At 44.0% G+C, this 15,998-nt stretch overlaps 1 protein-coding gene across 7 annotated transcripts in view; it reads left to right on the top strand.

Moving 5' to 3' along the window:
- Positions 1–15,998, top strand: part of LOC138525572 (uncharacterized) — a 1,145,196-nt gene that overhangs the window by 392,814 nt on the left and 736,384 nt on the right. For 4 of the 7 annotated variants that reach the window (XM_069635611.1, XM_069635612.1, XM_069635613.1 and 1 more), the window contains exons 7-9: positions 1,811–1,873; positions 2,818–2,940; positions 3,560–3,655. In XM_069635611.1, coding sequence (XP_069491712.1) covers positions 1,811–1,873; positions 2,818–2,940; positions 3,560–3,655 — 282 coding nt within the window. The remainder of the gene's footprint in view (positions 1–1,810; positions 1,874–2,817; positions 2,941–3,559; positions 3,656–15,998) is intronic. The other 3 variants (XM_069635615.1, XM_069635616.1, XM_069635614.1) reach the window with 1 other exon arrangement.

Raw genomic sequence — 15,998 nt, 5'->3', positions numbered from 1 at the left:
AAACAATACACATGAAGACCCCAAATGCATACAAATCAGAGGCTAATACAGTAAAACTAAAGTAAGGAAGAAAGAAATAACATCACCAGAAAATGTCAATAACATAAAAGTTTGTCATCATGTATACAAATGAATTGTGTGTTTGAGGTCTGCTTATTGCCCCATATATGTGCACCATGAGCTGAGACCAAACCGTAAAGAAAAGTACTTTAAGAACATATAAGAAGGTTAACATCTAAATATATAGAACCTTTTCAATTTTCATATTTTGACTGTCAGTGAACAAAACCGCCTGGCTTACATATGTCAGTGAACAAAAACAAGTGGGCCTGATATGTGACGTCATCAGTAATGTCATCAATGACAATTGCGATGTCATTTCTGATGTCCTGGGTGTTAGTCTTAGCAGTGCACGGTAGTGGTGGGAGTTATGGTTGCTTCCCATCTTGATCTCAGCGTTACCACGGCTGAGACCTTAAACATGGCCTCATTCTGAGAAGTAGTGCAAACTGTTTTGTCTGTCTGATTTGACACTGGGGGCACACCATATCTTAAATACTACAACAGGGGTGTTTGCCCATCTACCATCTAAGCTTATTATTGCAGTTTTTTTCAGTAGATATATGCATGGTTTTAAATATCTGTACCTAAGTTAGTGTTCTTGAGCACCGTCCATGCCTATGTTTTATTGCTTGCCTTGTATCATCTTTCTATGTCTCTTTTTGATCATATGTCTCCCAAAACATCAATAGTCATAAGACATACAGAAGAGAGATATTTTCCATAGTTTCATAATTGTAACTCTAAAAGAAGGGAGCCTGTAAGAGCCTGCATCTCAGTGACTCCTAAATGTCAGCTCTTTTACTGCTAACTTTATTAAATGTATTGTACCTGGATTTGTTTTTAAAGATAGTATTCATTATAATATTTTACATAATAAAACATTGTTCATAAAAAAGTGTTACATGGTTTAGACTTTGGAGAATACCCTATCAGAGGTCTACAACCTGTGGCTCGCTAGATGTTTTTGGCTACCACTCCAATGATCCCTCACCATTGACTATGGTGGCTAGGCCTGAAGGCAATTGTAGTCCTAATCATCTGGAGAGCCATAGGATGGGAGACCCATGTTGACCTAGCTTGAGGATTACCGGCACAGGTAGTTTTCTTTTCCCTAAATATCTGATGCAATTTGATATAGCATGGCCTTAGGCCCAAGGAGGAGAACATTGGATTGGAGCACTGAGATGTTGTACACAAAATATTATGATATTTTGGGGACCGGTTGAAATTGGAATACAGAAACTTGTATGTGATGGGGAGATGGTTGGGAAAATGTAATTGGGTCAATATTAGCTGGAGCATTACACCATTTTTTTAAATTCTTTTGTAAGTTACCCATCTTTATAATTTAGGCAAAGAGAGATCAACTGATTTGCCCATAATCACACAAATTTTCGATCAAGTGTTAAATACCTGATTAATATTCAGATCACCTGGATCGAAAGCCAACAAACTAGCTGCTAGCCCACCTTTCCTTTAAGCGGCAAGTTTACAAGTCCCTACAGAACTATTTCCCACTTTAGGCCCAACATGTATTGCACTTTTCTGAGCTGATTAGACCATTGTACATCAATATTGCAGAATGTTTATCAAATACATTGCAATTAGATGTTTCTCACTGACCAGGTCTCACTGTACGTAGTGCATATTGCCATTGATAGAGTTATTCTCAAACTTTAAGCTTTGGAAAATGTATGATGACAGTAACATTATGATCAATATGCTTCATTTTGTTTCCATTTTACAGGATATAAGAAAAAGTCGGCAGACGGGACGCAACATAATAATGACTCATCCCGTGGACATTAAGGTACGGTGTGATCAATATTCTTTCATTGGAAATCACTGTCATTTTTGGACCTTTTTCCTATAAAATGGTATTTTTAGTTTGTACCTTGCGACACCTATAAGCTGAAACTATTGCATTAGAGCACAGATAGGGAGAAATGGCATACGAGCAAGAACACACAGCTTGTAGGTGATGTTTGGTTATTTGCCCACCCGTTGACTGCCTGTGGCCATGCTAATCCCTATGGTCATTTCCACCCAGTTCCTTCCCTACCCTCCAAAACACCTCCTTGTGGGAACTCTTTGAGCTCGCTTTAATGAAGCCTTACCATCAAGCTTTGCACTCGAAGTGCCTACCAGTGTTTTTTAAAGCAGTCTTTTGTGAGTTAATGACTTATTGGAAGTTGTAAACTGACCACTAGTGTAAAAGAACTGTCTTAACCAGCCGTCTGCCACTCTATTTATAAGCACTCTGCATGTCCCTCACTAAAGTCCTCTTAAAAACAAGCATTGGCAAAGCCAACAGTTTTGACTTGTGTACAATTATTAGGCATTTGCCAGGCACTGCTATTAGATGCCCAGGTACTCACACCATGTGGCACCTGCTACCATCAATGGGCAGTTAATACTACTATGATTGTGCCCGGCAAGTGCCTTTGCCATGCCTTCACAAAAGCCCAAACTGTCGGCATTGCCAATGCTTGTTGTAAAGCGTTTTGGCTTCAGTAGCAATTGACAAGCTGGCCTCACGAGCTGGTAACACGATGTCTCCACATCTTGTGGGACAACCTCTTCTCTATATGTTTATAATTGCAGTTGCTGATGAAGACGTGCCACACTTTGACAAACGGTACTCTACTGTGTAGTTTGTTCCCTTTCCTCTAATTTGTGAATGGTAAAAATAAGACAATGAAAGTGTTGTATGAAACCTCTAAAGATCATCAACGTCTTGCGTCCATTCTGCAGTTCCCAATATCTCTGACGCGCTCCAGGTGTGCCTCACATGCACCCAGAGGCCGGGGTTCCTCCTGTGTATACAACGGTCCCCGTACAAGCCCTGACTCCGCTATCTCTGCTTTGGAGCTCCAGGTTAGCATGGCAAAGTTCTGTCATTTCAACCCTACATGATTCGCATCTTCTAATGTGGTTTGTGGAAATTTGTCAGTTTTAATCAGGGCTGTGTATAAGACTACCAGGAGTAATTTACTTTTTTTTTTTTTAATTTGGAAGTAAAGGGTTTTCTAAGACAGTAAAAAAAGCACTTTTCATCCCAAATGTTAGAGTTCTAGAAATATATTGTAACTCTAAGACGAAAATCTTTTTGAAATCTATGATTCTTTGCTGATAGTAAGTAATTTGTGCAAATTAAAATCCATTTGTACCTTGAAGCTCCTCTTCAGATCAAGCAGTAATCCCTGCTCTGCTGGTACCAGTGACCCGAATGTATGTAGGTGGCAGGGTTCAGTGTATCTTTTTCCTATGTTGGAAGTATTTGAACCCCCTTATTCTTTTTTGTTGGGAGCTTTTGCCTGTTTTTTGGGGAGTACATGGTCAGGCTATGCTCCTTGCCTGTAGCTGAGTCTAATTATATTTCATGTTGTGTTCTGTTGCCTGATGCTCATATTGGTAAAGTAAGCCGACATAAGCTTCTCAGTCTGATACAAGCTTCCTAAAATGTATTTGGAACTCTCTTTCATCCCTTCTGCAGTTCTCGAGACATCCGGAAAGTACAAGCAGCAGTACCTCATACAGTTATGATGCACCCAGTACCAGTCGTGACCATACATATTCCCTATCGCCCTTGGTTAGTATGGCAAAGTTCAGTTATATACTGTATGAAACACCACACCGTATGTCTTCCACGATATGGTGTGATTCCTGAAAGCACACGTATCCATCAGGGAAGCCTATGCCTGGTAGGGCCTGTGGAGATTGAAGTGATTTCGAAATAATACTCCTTGTAAAACATATATGCAGACTTTAGGACCATATTTTGAGAACATAGAGCATGAGTCATGGGAAATTTCACATACCCCTTCTTCTTGCCTTCATCTGGTGGAAACAGGTTGAATACTTGTATCATCTGGTGGTAGGCTGAAAGTCCATGTATTCGCTTAAAGTGGGAGACTGCTAATATTTTCCCTGAATTTACAATACGTGAGCATGTGCAGTGTTTCAAGCTCAAAGCAACATTGGAGAGTTTGAGGGGTTCTCCCCATGAGAAAAGGATTTCAAATAATGGGTTGAAATGGTGCATTTTTAAGCACAAAATGGTAAAATGACATACAATTGTTTGTATAGAGCAACAAACGTAAATATCCAATAGAGGACAGGTCACCAACAGTATACAGGAGCATTTTGTGACACATTGTTATGACTAAAGAAATCATGAGACAGGTCTCTACTATCTATGCTAATGCTGCCCATCATTCAAGCTGATTGTGCCTGATCATGTTGTGCGCACCATATCAGTGACTGGGGGAGCGGTGCAATGTTGCAATTTGATATTTATCTAGTATAGTTAATGAGAATGGGCTATGTGTTACTTAAGATCTGCACGCGCCCAGCAAGATAAATGCCCAAATCACTAATGAAATATAAATACAATGTGGGTATGGTGTGCCACGAGGCACCTAGACGCTGGGCAACGCTTTTTAAATGCACATGCGAGAAAGAAGATTTGTCATAAATAAACCACTGTAAAAAGAACACGATATTTTCAAATATGCATGCACTGGAATACATACATGGGGAAATGTACAAATCTATATGCAGTGTGATTTTCATAGTTTGGTTAAACTCTGAAGTCAGGGTTGCCAGGTGAATCCTGAGTGACTGAAAAACGGGTTTGGCAAGGATTGAAGGACCGTGGAAGGGCAGCTGCAACAATAATTAAATAGTCACACACACGCAGGGAGAGGGTTTTTTGTTCCGATTGGCCGGGCATCTGTTCACGGCTGAGTAATAAACCTGGAGTGAAGGAACGCCGTAGGCCAGTGTTGACCGATACTTTATGGGCTTCAATTATTTTTTCAGAGGATGTCTGGAGGCCATGCGTGTTGCTTTGGTAGTCGTTTAGATTTGAGTGTTCCAAGGGCACCAGTAAGTCGGGTCAGTGTGATAGTTATCACCAGTCCAAAGGGAACTTATTTACTATTTTCCCCTCCCCATATTGTTTGAAGTGTTCGTTCAAACCATGTGCAATTACGTTTGGGGTTAGAAGGTCCCAGGCAAGCCGGGACCTGTAATGAATTATGTTTATGTTTAAACATCTAACTATGTGATGATGTCACGACCTACCATGGGCAAATCCTAAAAGGGGGCATACTGTACACATGAGTTGAAGATGGTTATTAAGATAATTCCGACCAATGAGAATGGTGGAATTGGAGAAGTTTGGATTTCTTTTGTATATGTTTTGACCAATCATGTGTGGGGGTGGTTTGTAAAAAATATTTGGGAGTGTTGTAACTGTCGCAAAAATGTATATAATGTGTCAACTTGTGTGGGTTAGGGAGACTCAGTTAGTTTGACTCTACAGCGTCATCTAGCGCTTCCCATATGATTGTAAAATGAACTTGATATATGTACAAGTGTGCACTTGCTTCCTAAGTGATGGGCCTGCTTTTGGTTAAGGTGATTAGAGGCCCGTCTGCACATTTGGCGTCCCTGGGTGGTACCTGGCTTTCTGAGAAGTATGGGGGTCTCTTGTCCTCACAACTCGGCTGTTGCGCTTCTCTGCTGGAACCAGTCTTTTGTACATGATAAAAGGATAGGTCTGCAGGCAACCATATATGTTAAGAGGCTTGTCTGTTACCCGGAGGTGTGGTACCGTGGTCCAGCTGTGCAGGTTGAATTGAAGGAGCACCACTTCGGAGCACTTTGGGTTCACATCGGTGCACTCATGCGCGGTAAGGCAAGGGGGAAATAGGGGAAAACGAGGCTTGTTTCTTTGATTTAAGGGCTCTGGTAAAGGAGTGCGTGTGGAGCTTTAGATGAGGTTACATGGGTTGTGAAAGGGTGAATGCTTTGAAGGAATGAGTGAACTGTTTTATGTCATTTTATTCAATATATGTTTACATAGTTTGTTATTTTAGAGGTCTGAGGTGGTATCCAGCAAGTCCACTGTGAGGTGTGTCCTGATAACCTTCAATTGTGTTTGTCTGGTTGGCTGGAGCCCTCACCTAGGGTTGAGGTGTTTTTCTAATGGCATGTCCACCCGTAGATATTTTCCTGAAGAATACCCTTGGCATGCTTCATTTGTATTGACTGTGCGGATCGAGCCCTTGCCTCGCATTTCTTGGTTCATCGAGGTAGTGAAGGGTATGTTCCTGTAGTCAGGAAAAGATGATATTGTAGTAGAAAATACCATACTGGCGAGAGCAGCAGTGTTGTAGTAAAAAACATTGCACTACTTCTATGCTCAAGTGAAGGAAATAACTCAGAGATATTGGCTGGCATGTGTTTTTTTTTAATAAAGATGCTGTTTTTTGTGTAAGAGTGAGTAGTGTAACTAAAGTGAAAAGATGAGCGAGTTGATTGAGGTGAAAGCAAGCAAGGTGAGTGATGGTGGGGAAAGACTACGAAACTAGGAAGGGGAAAAGGGGGTTCTTTGGGTTGAAATTAAGGACTGTGGCTTCGCTTCTATGTTAGGTCATTTTATTCTGAAGTGATAATGTTAAATGTTGAACTAGATTTGAAGTATGGAGACTCCATTGAATCATTTGTGTCAGGTACTTCTGGCTACAATGTGAAGATTTTAAAGTACCATCTAGAATGGCTGCATGAAACTAAGGGTAAAATACAAAATTCTTGGCCAAATGATGGGACCTATGATAAAGGGATATTGTAAAATCTGTATACTTTCTTAGTTTCTAGGCACAATGTTTCGAAGTTAGAGAAGCGGCTAAACATCTTAGAGCTATGGAGGATGTATGAGAAAGGCGGGAAAGCCCATAATGTTAAAGTCTCAAAGGAAGGGCTGAAAAGGAGTCTGCAGGGATTCCTTCCACACCACCTCATATGGGTGCTATCCTTTATCACCCGCTGAAGGGTATACAGACCCTAAGTTCAAACCTCTATTTTCTCCAGTGACCACTACAGTGGGTTAGAGACGGACACAGGTAATGCCTCCATCAGCTATGATTCCTAGGAAATGGGATACTGAGCAAAGTGGAAGCGTGAATCCTTCAATGGTTAGGGCTGTAGAAAGGAGGAGAACGGAAAGGACATAACTCACCTGACTGCTAGGTTAGAAGTGAGATTAAGGGTGGAGGAATGAGAGAGAGTGAAGATGGCAGGGTTGAGAATGAGTGCAAAAGGGCAGACTATGCCTTTTGCCGCTAGGATAGAGGACAGGCTGTGAATGGCAGTAGAGAAACAGGAGTGGAAAGAATTGGATGAAGTGCTGAGGCTAGCGGAAGAAGAGGTAGTGCTGTTACAACAGAAGTGAAGAATGGGAAGAAGTGAATAGACAGGCAAAGGAATTAGAGAAAGGAAGGCAGAGGCAAAGACAACTTCATTTTCGGTTGAATACATCAGTTATCTAATAGTTAAATGAGGCCTTGGAGGATGGAAGTATTGCAATGGGGACAAGATTCGAGCAGGGAGATTAGGTACCAGTTCTCTACGGTAGTGCTGAGTGTGATTTTGTGCCCATAGATTTATCAGAGAAGGTCATAACAGGAGTAGGAGACGAAAGTGAAGGGGAGTCAGATGTTGAGCAGGAAGAACAGAGGGTAGCTGCTCCACCTCCGACTCCAGTAGCAATGACAGAGAGTACACCATGGGGTCTTAGGATGCGCCATGGTACTGGGGTGTAACTCAATTTGCATTCCTCCAGAAGGGTCAGGGAAAGGCGTATTGTGTCCCATGCTCACACATGGACTGGAATCATTTGACAAAGAGACTCCCTTCTCTCACTGCAAGAGCAGGGACGTGGATTTATGCATTAGAGAAACACACTGCTGGTGCCATGTTGGCCATAGTGGATATGAAAAGCTTATTTATGGCTCTAATTGTGGAACGGTCAGACGATCTTTGGAGGTGAGCAGGGTACCAAGGGGTTCAGTTGGATACAAATACCCATGATGGAGCAACATTTAATAATTACAGGTTGCAGGTATGGTGGGCCCTGTGGGTTACATACCCCAATACCCCCGATATAAATTCTCTTCTGGCCAAAACAAGGAAGTTAGAAGATGATCCTGCTGCACACATCTGGTTAATTCAGGAGATGTGGAGGGCAGAGAGGGGAGAAGTGTGGGATAAGAATGTGGCCATTGTTTACCACATGCCAAAAAAGGACTTCCTAAGGAAGTCCAGCATGATTTAGACAAAGCAGTAGACATGGAGGCCAGTAGTTGGCCGGAAATTCAGGTACATATTGTGCATTTTTGTAAAAGGAGGCAAATAAAGGAAAAGGAGAGCATAGAGCAGGCACAAAAGGCAGAGATCAATCTTGTTCAGAAGAAGCTAGTGAAAATCTATTTGAAACGAGCAGTTCCAAACAGCTCCACAGAGGGACAGCAGGGACAGTTGGGACAACAGGGACATAGTGAATCGTGTATTACACAAGGTTGGATGGACGGGTGTGCTCCCGGTCCAAAGAAAATGAAAGGGTTTTCCGAGGGGTAAGGGAGGATTTGCATGAGGATTTGGGCCATTTGGGAGGTTGGGAGGAATGGGTCCCCGGTTTAACCGGTCAATGTGAAATAACTATGGAGAGTTGTATGGGGTTCAGTGTTGGTCATGCAGAAGGATTGGACATGTGGCATGAGATTGTCAAAACAGGCCACCGTATTTTAACGTAGAACCTCAACAAATACAACCCCCGACCATTCCATATGCCCCAGGTTCTGTGCAATCACAGCAGGTAGGGGTTGAACAGAACTCTGTGGGTGAAATATAGCCCCTTAAGGTCAGAAATAAAGAGGCCAGAGTCACTTGTGCATGCACCGAAAAATAAAGCCAGCACAGAAATGATGCCAGACCTGAGGCCTATGGAACCTAAATCGTAAAGGAAAGAAAGTGGGCCTAAATCCGAAAATGCTAAGATGTGCGCAATGCATTTCTGGAAGGAAAGAAAAACATGTGGCCATGATGTTCTGATTCAATCCATGGAGAGCTGCACTTACACATCAGGAAACTGCAATGCAAAGTATCTTCAATGGGATATCAGAATTATGCTCAAAGCAGATGGTCTGAAACAGAGCATTTCATGTGTATTAAATAAAAGAATGTCATTTTCGTTTTTCCCTCCTAAGTGACAGTATGCTAAACGGAATGCCCACTGGACTTTCAAGCTTGGGCATGGTGTTCTCATAACACATAAGGACAATTTCAAAGTACTACACATGTATTTTTGAAACTGTGAGCCTTATAAGATGTAATTTAAAATGCATGTATGTACTAGTTTACACGCTGTTTGCTACAGGGTACATGGACGGTAATTTCTCCAAACTTGAAACTAACCTCCAGCACCTCCCCCTGTTGCCATGGAGAATCAGGCCGGGTTGTCTTCATCCATCATTGCCCTTCCTTAGAAAATACAAGCAGGAATACTTTTTAGATCAGCAATGCGGTGGAGACCAGATAGAATCAGGTCTGTTCTGCAGCACTTGTGACCTCCAGATCACAAGTCCCATAAAAAACCCATTAGTGGCTCATGAGCTTTGAAGGGGGAGGTGGACCTAAACACAGGCCTGTCATTAATGGTCACAGGCCTACCAAGAGAAATTAAACTTAAAAAAAGGTGGGGCAAGAGGGGGAGAGACCTGTGAAATTGCAGTTTACTTAAATGGGAGAAATACATTTTATTGCATGACATGGGCAGCGCACATGTTACAACATTCTTTCCAGGCTTTTATCAAAGGTGACAGTCACGCCCTTCTAACCATGCTAAAACGATTTTGATGGGGTAAACACAACTACATTTATTAATGAAAATGTGATTTGGGCCTTCCTGTGATTCCAAGCGATGCGAAAGGTGGTAAAAGCATGCCAGTAATAATTAATATGATGACGGTAAAATGGCATATTTTTCACTGATATGGTTCCTGAGTAAATGAAGAAAAACTGTATCTCTGCACAGTAAGGACATGCAGACTCCAGATTAGTCAGGGTACTTGTCATGTTGAGATATTTTGTGAGCTCAATGCAGACCGAGTCCATCTGTCAAAGTGGGATGATGAAGCTTTCTCCTCCCACAGCTATTTCGAAGCACTTCCTCATCCTCTTGTCCTATCAGCACACAGGTGGGAGGTGGGTAGTGATCATCAACCGATCCCTTTCAAGAGAATCATGACAATGTGTGATGTCATTTGCTCTATAAATAAGCCAGTTTACATCAGAGCTGGAGTTTTTCCAATAATTCCGAGAGGTGATGTGCTGCTGAAACCTGGTGAATAACATCCCAGCAGAGAGGCCTAATTCTGCATTGGGAACAGGAACCATGAGCCATAGAAGCTGATTGGGATGCCTTGGAGGACTCCGAGGAGATCCTTGACTGACCCCTTGCTGTCCCAGCGGTACTCTGATGTTCCCTGATGCCATGCCCAGACCTCTCCTGTAAGTAGATCTACCCCAAGGCCATAGTCTGTGAAGGCCCTGTATTCTTCCAGCATTGTTTAGTTATTTCCCAGTTGAAAATATCTTGCTTGTTTGTGTAGATCACTAGAATATTTATCAAAGTAAATCAATTGATTCCCCATTTGAATTCACAGGATCTGTATTGTTGGCATTTGAAACCAACAATCTTTTCCCAGTTTGTTTTGAACCAGTATAGACATAAATAATTGCCAAAATAATTAATACCAAACCTTACTTCCACATATGGGCACAGGGTGCAAACAAAATTCCCCATTGATCCCCTTCATTTTAAATCAGAAGTGGGAAACCTAGTAGTGCCTGTGCGTATGCAAGGTGCAAAACGATATTGCCCCTGTGTACCCATTGTGTTCTGCAAAACAAATGTACCCTTGCTTTTTATTCTTTCACATTGCCGCTGTGCAGACATCCTAAAACCGATTTTCCTATTGTGTAGCAAAACAAATTTCCCATTTCCTTCTACCCTTTTACATTGCAGCTGTGCTAAATATCCCAAAAAACGATTTCCCCAGTGTGTGCTGACTAAAACCCCAAAGCCCTGCCTGTTCTTTTCAGGTGTGGCAAAACTAATTTCCCTTGCTTTTCTTTCTTTCATATTGTTCCTGTGAATAAGACCACAAATCTGACTTTCCCATTGTGTTTCCACTCTCTGCCACTGCCTTCCATTCAGCGAAGCCAAGTCAAATTATTGTTTGGAGGGTGAGGGTTGCTGGGAGAAAAGCATAACCCTGTTTTAAATCACTGTGCTTTATCATGCGCCACATTCATTGTGGGGGAAGGAGCTCCCTAACTTTGGTGTGACCATGTAATAAACCGCGACAACCCAGCAACTGTGACTGCACAGACCTATGTTATTTAACTGACTATGCCAGCAGAGGTACCAGTACAGACATGGGAGAAAAATCCTTCACCCCAAGGGACTGTCACTCACTACACTGGAGCAAGTGTTCTTGAAGGGAATTTTACTGCTTCCTGGTGCTAATATGTACCAAGATTAGGACAGCCTACAGGGATCTCTGATGTGTCCAGTCCTGTCCATTACCATGGATCCGAAAGAGGAATACTGGATAAGTATGCAGGTAGGTTGACCCAACGTTTTCATTGATTGGCGATACAGGGGCTATGAAATCTTGCTCCAAGGTAGGTAAGTTCCCCTTGTCAGGCAAAACAATGGACACACAGGGAGTCTCTGGGGCTATCCTGGTGGTTACTTATTAGTGACAATCAACATATTAAGGTAGGTACACAAAATGTATCTTCTCCTTTGTTGTATTGCACAGATACCCCAGCAAATCTCTTGGGCAGAGATCTCCTCAGTTGATTCCACATGTCGATTGCTTTCATGGAGCAATGTATAGTCTGCTTGACTCCAGGTTTGTATCCAGTCATAGAAGCGGCGTGTTTGCATGCGTACTGTAGTGACTGCATGATAAGAGAGATACCTGCATATTCAACTTTTTTATGGAGTAACGATTCTGTAGACTTGAGTCCCGGGAATCAGCGATCAGACAATGTGGGTACATATTAAGTTTTTGTTCCAGCCTTCTGTGCCGCAGGAACTAACATCAGGCACCTTTATTAAGATTCTCCTAGAATCAGTAGTCATCAAGAAAAACAGGGTGGTTCTCTCAGGCACCGATGAGTAAGGTGGAGAGTGGCGCACAGTTTTGTGCATCGATCCAACCGTATCACGAAGAGACGTCTCCGACAAGTAATTTTTTTAAGACACAGGAGAGATAGTTTTTTAGATGTTTTTTGAGGCTTGGGTGCCTTGCCAGATAGCGATATAGCAAAGGGATGTACCACAGAACATGCTCATCGTTAGAACCACATCACCACATTGGAAGGGAGGATTTGGAAAAAGTGTCAGACCATTTATGGACCAGGAATCCTCATGAAGTGGGGCTGTTAAATAGTACTGGAGCAGTGCAGATCCAATTGAAACTTGGTGCAATATTACCACGGGTTAATCAGTACCCCATGTCTATAGAAGTGGTGAAAGTGATTTATGAGACCATTATAGTGTTGTGAAGCGAGGCATAATAGAAACATCTGCATCCCCAAGTAACACAGCAATCTACCCTGTGAAGAAAGCGAAGGGGTCCAGTTGGATTATGGTCCAGGATTTGCAGCCCCTCAGTAATATTGTTGAGGTGGAGTTCCCGGTGATACCGAAACCTGCTACCATTCTCTGTAATATCCCTACTGGGTCGATCCACTTTACGGTGATTGATTAAAAATGTTCTCAGCCCCTTTTCACCCCGATTCTCAGTACCTTACAGCATTTATTTATCAGGGTCACCAATTCGAGCACACAATGTTGCCCAAGGTGTACTGTGAATATCTGAGTGTTTTCAACAGGATGGTTCAAATTGATTTGGGGAATATGTGTGTCCAGTACAGTAATCCAGTATGTGGACGATTTACTAGTCTGCAGCACCTCAGAAGAGCAGTGTGGAGGAGACTCAATAGGGCTCCTCAACCTGCTTGCAGAGAATGGTTGCAAAGTGGACAAAGAAAAATTGTGGTACTGCCAGACTGAGGTAGTATATTTGGGGCAAGTAACATTGCCCGTAGGAAGGAAGGTAATGCCAGAGAGAGTCACCACAGTTCAAAATACGCCTCAACCGGTCATGGTGAGACAAATGTAGTCATTTTTGGGACTCTGTAACTATTGTAGATCTTGGACCTTTGACTACTTTAGTTAAGTGAGGCCCTTACTGCAGCGACTTAAGGAAGCGCAGAAGGTGAAGGGTCTGATAGAATGGTCTGAAGAGATGGTGAGTTGCTTTTGGGAACTCAAGGTTGCGATCAGCTAGCCTCTGGTCTTGGCGACCCCGAATTACAAGAAACAATTTGATCTGTTTTCTCACTATAACAGGAAGGGGCTGACAACGGTCCTGGCCCAGCAAACATTGCTAGGCCATAAACCTTTAGCATGCTATAGTGGACTCTTAAACCCAGTGATAAAGGGACAGTTGCCCTTGTGAGCAAGCTTTAGTGGCAGCGGCTTTTGCAATTCTAAATTCCTCAAACATTACTATGGGTTGCCCAGTGACATTGTACATGTAGCATGCCATCTTTGCGATCTTGGAAAAATCCAAGTCGACTTTGATGACACAAAGAGTCCCGGGGAATGAGGTTATTCTATCGAACGCATCCATACATCACGTACAGCGTCACCTAGTTAATACTGAAACATTTGTGTCAGGTCCTGCAGGTGGACAATTGTAATTCATAGGATTGGGAGAAGTTTTGGCAGGGCTAAATGCTAGGCTTGAAAATTAAAGGTTGTGTAGGGGCATTATTAATGTTCTATTTACTAAAGTTAATGTAGGAATCCCAAGCCAAGATGGCGGGACTGTAAACTAATTTGATTGGTTGAGGTGACCATGCGCTGGAATGTGTTTTGAACGTACTAACTGCCTTTCATACCAAGTACGTCAGTGACATGTCCTGTTATTTTAAGTTACTTAACTTAAGGCCTAACTATAGAGATCTCAAGAAGTTCAACAGAAGACACAAGACTTTAGCAGCTAGCATAATTCGTGAAAACAGAAGTCCTAAGGTGGGTGAGCAGCAGTATGAGAGAAAGTATGTTATTTTGAACTCTTGAGCAAGAACATGTTAGACTGCAGCAGGCTGTTCTGTGGTGACATTTAATGTTAATTGTTAAATTTGAAGGGGGCGATGTTGAGCAGCCTGAAAATGGCTGCCTAGCGAGACAGCTCCACACTACACCGAAATAAGGTTAAATAAGGCGGCAGACCCAGCGTTCCATTCTCCTCCCATTCGCAGCTCCCGCACAAGGAAGGGGTAGAGCACCGATGACTTGAATCCCGTGAGGATCAGACAATCAGGCCTCAAGATCTGGCCTCTGGCGATCCGGAGGCGGTGTGTAACTAACACCAGGCCCACGCACCAGCAGCGGTGGCACCTGATCCCCTTGAGGACTGCTGAGGCCGCTGGAGCGAAGCAGGGCTGGGATAGATCACCTGCCCGGCCCTTGAAGCACCGAGCCAAGCCGTGACCCAAGGACTTCTCCCTGGGATCTCCGCCCCCTTTCAGGTACCTAGGGGGTGAGGGGCTACCAAGAGCCACGAGGCGACGAGCGGACCGGCCCACTTGGCGGAGGGTGGCCTCACTCCTCAGATACCGGTGGACCATAGGAGTCTCCCGCCTACCCATATAGGTGCTACAGTGAAGGACACAGCTTCTCTCCCTCCACCCTGCTCCCCAAAAGGGCCAGCTGGAAGCCCAGCACCACAGATGGCCACTTACCACTTCTCTCGCTGCCTTCGCTAGGCTGCACAGACATTAAACCACACATGCAGGTCCCTCCCATGATCCTGCTCACTACCCACGGCTGAAAGTTCTAGGGTGCGAATGAGTGCAACACTCTTCCTCTCCCCAGCTGGGTGTGTGACTCCCACGGCCTGCCCTGAACTATGGAGGGGAGGGATGGATCCCAATGCTGATGTGCGACCCAGACACTGAACTTGAATGTTGGCCAACAATCAGCTGAACATTCCAGTTGGAAACCTGGGAAGCCCTGAGGCCCCAGACAGTCATAGCCAAACACTGAACTAGGAGCTATTGCACCACCTGAACGACAGAACCTGGCCCTTGGATCGCAGGCCCTAAGCCATCACAGAAGCACACTATCAACCCCACAGGACACCCCCTTCTTGCCGTGGGTGCCGTACTTAAATCCACAAGAATACAGTGACCGCGGCACTGATCCTACACTAACACCCCATCTCATCATACCCAAGTGAGTGCTGGGGCTGTGAAGACACTGACCCGGATGGGACTGGTGACATAGCTCCTTACCGGACTGAGCCCTCTCTATACTTTTAACTGGCTTGGCTGTATGCCCTCTATGACACTGGCAACCTCTACTCACCCCTGGGTGCACCTGCCAACCACTGAATAACACAGGGACATATACATCATTCGCCACCACCCTGACCCCCCCCCCACAGAGGTCCCATTGCCGGCACACACGTTAAGTGGCGTGGCCCCGACTTCAGTGACACCAACAGGGCTACCCAAGTCCAGAGAGCCCCTGCACTCTGCTGATTCCCGGGCCGGGATTGGAGATGCATTCCTCTGCTCGGCCACAGGCCACTGGGACGCTTCACCACTACATACCACGGTGCATCTTGATACCCAGGGCACATCCACAGTAAACTCAGACTGCCCCAGGAGCCAGTTAATTAACCTGTTATCCTACAGCCCACACCAGGCGCTACCTGATATACCACGCTCCCCCAGCGCTGAACAATCGCCACCAACCCTGTTGAAGAACACAGGCTCAGGCCCTGCACAGAGAGACGAAAAAGGAGTTGACCCCCATATCATGACCAGAGGCGTCCGTGGAGGGAAAAGGAATAGCGCCATGGATACATTTGCAAAATCTACACCTAGACCTGACCAAGGACAACCAGCGTCGAATCAGGATGACACCTCTGTACCAATACCCGCACCTACTCCTGATCTCACTAGTATGACGGAGGCTATGGCCAAGAATTGTGTGG

The sequence above is a fragment of the Ambystoma mexicanum genome, chromosome 7p (genome assembly GCF_040938575.1).
Source record: "Ambystoma mexicanum isolate Mex_15411 chromosome 7p, UKY_AmexF1_1, whole genome shotgun sequence".
In the NCBI taxonomy this organism is placed as follows: domain Eukaryota; kingdom Metazoa; phylum Chordata; class Amphibia; order Caudata; family Ambystomatidae; genus Ambystoma; species Ambystoma mexicanum.
The sequence above is the reverse complement of the archived record's forward strand: the minus strand, read 5'-3'. Positions and strand labels throughout refer to the sequence as shown.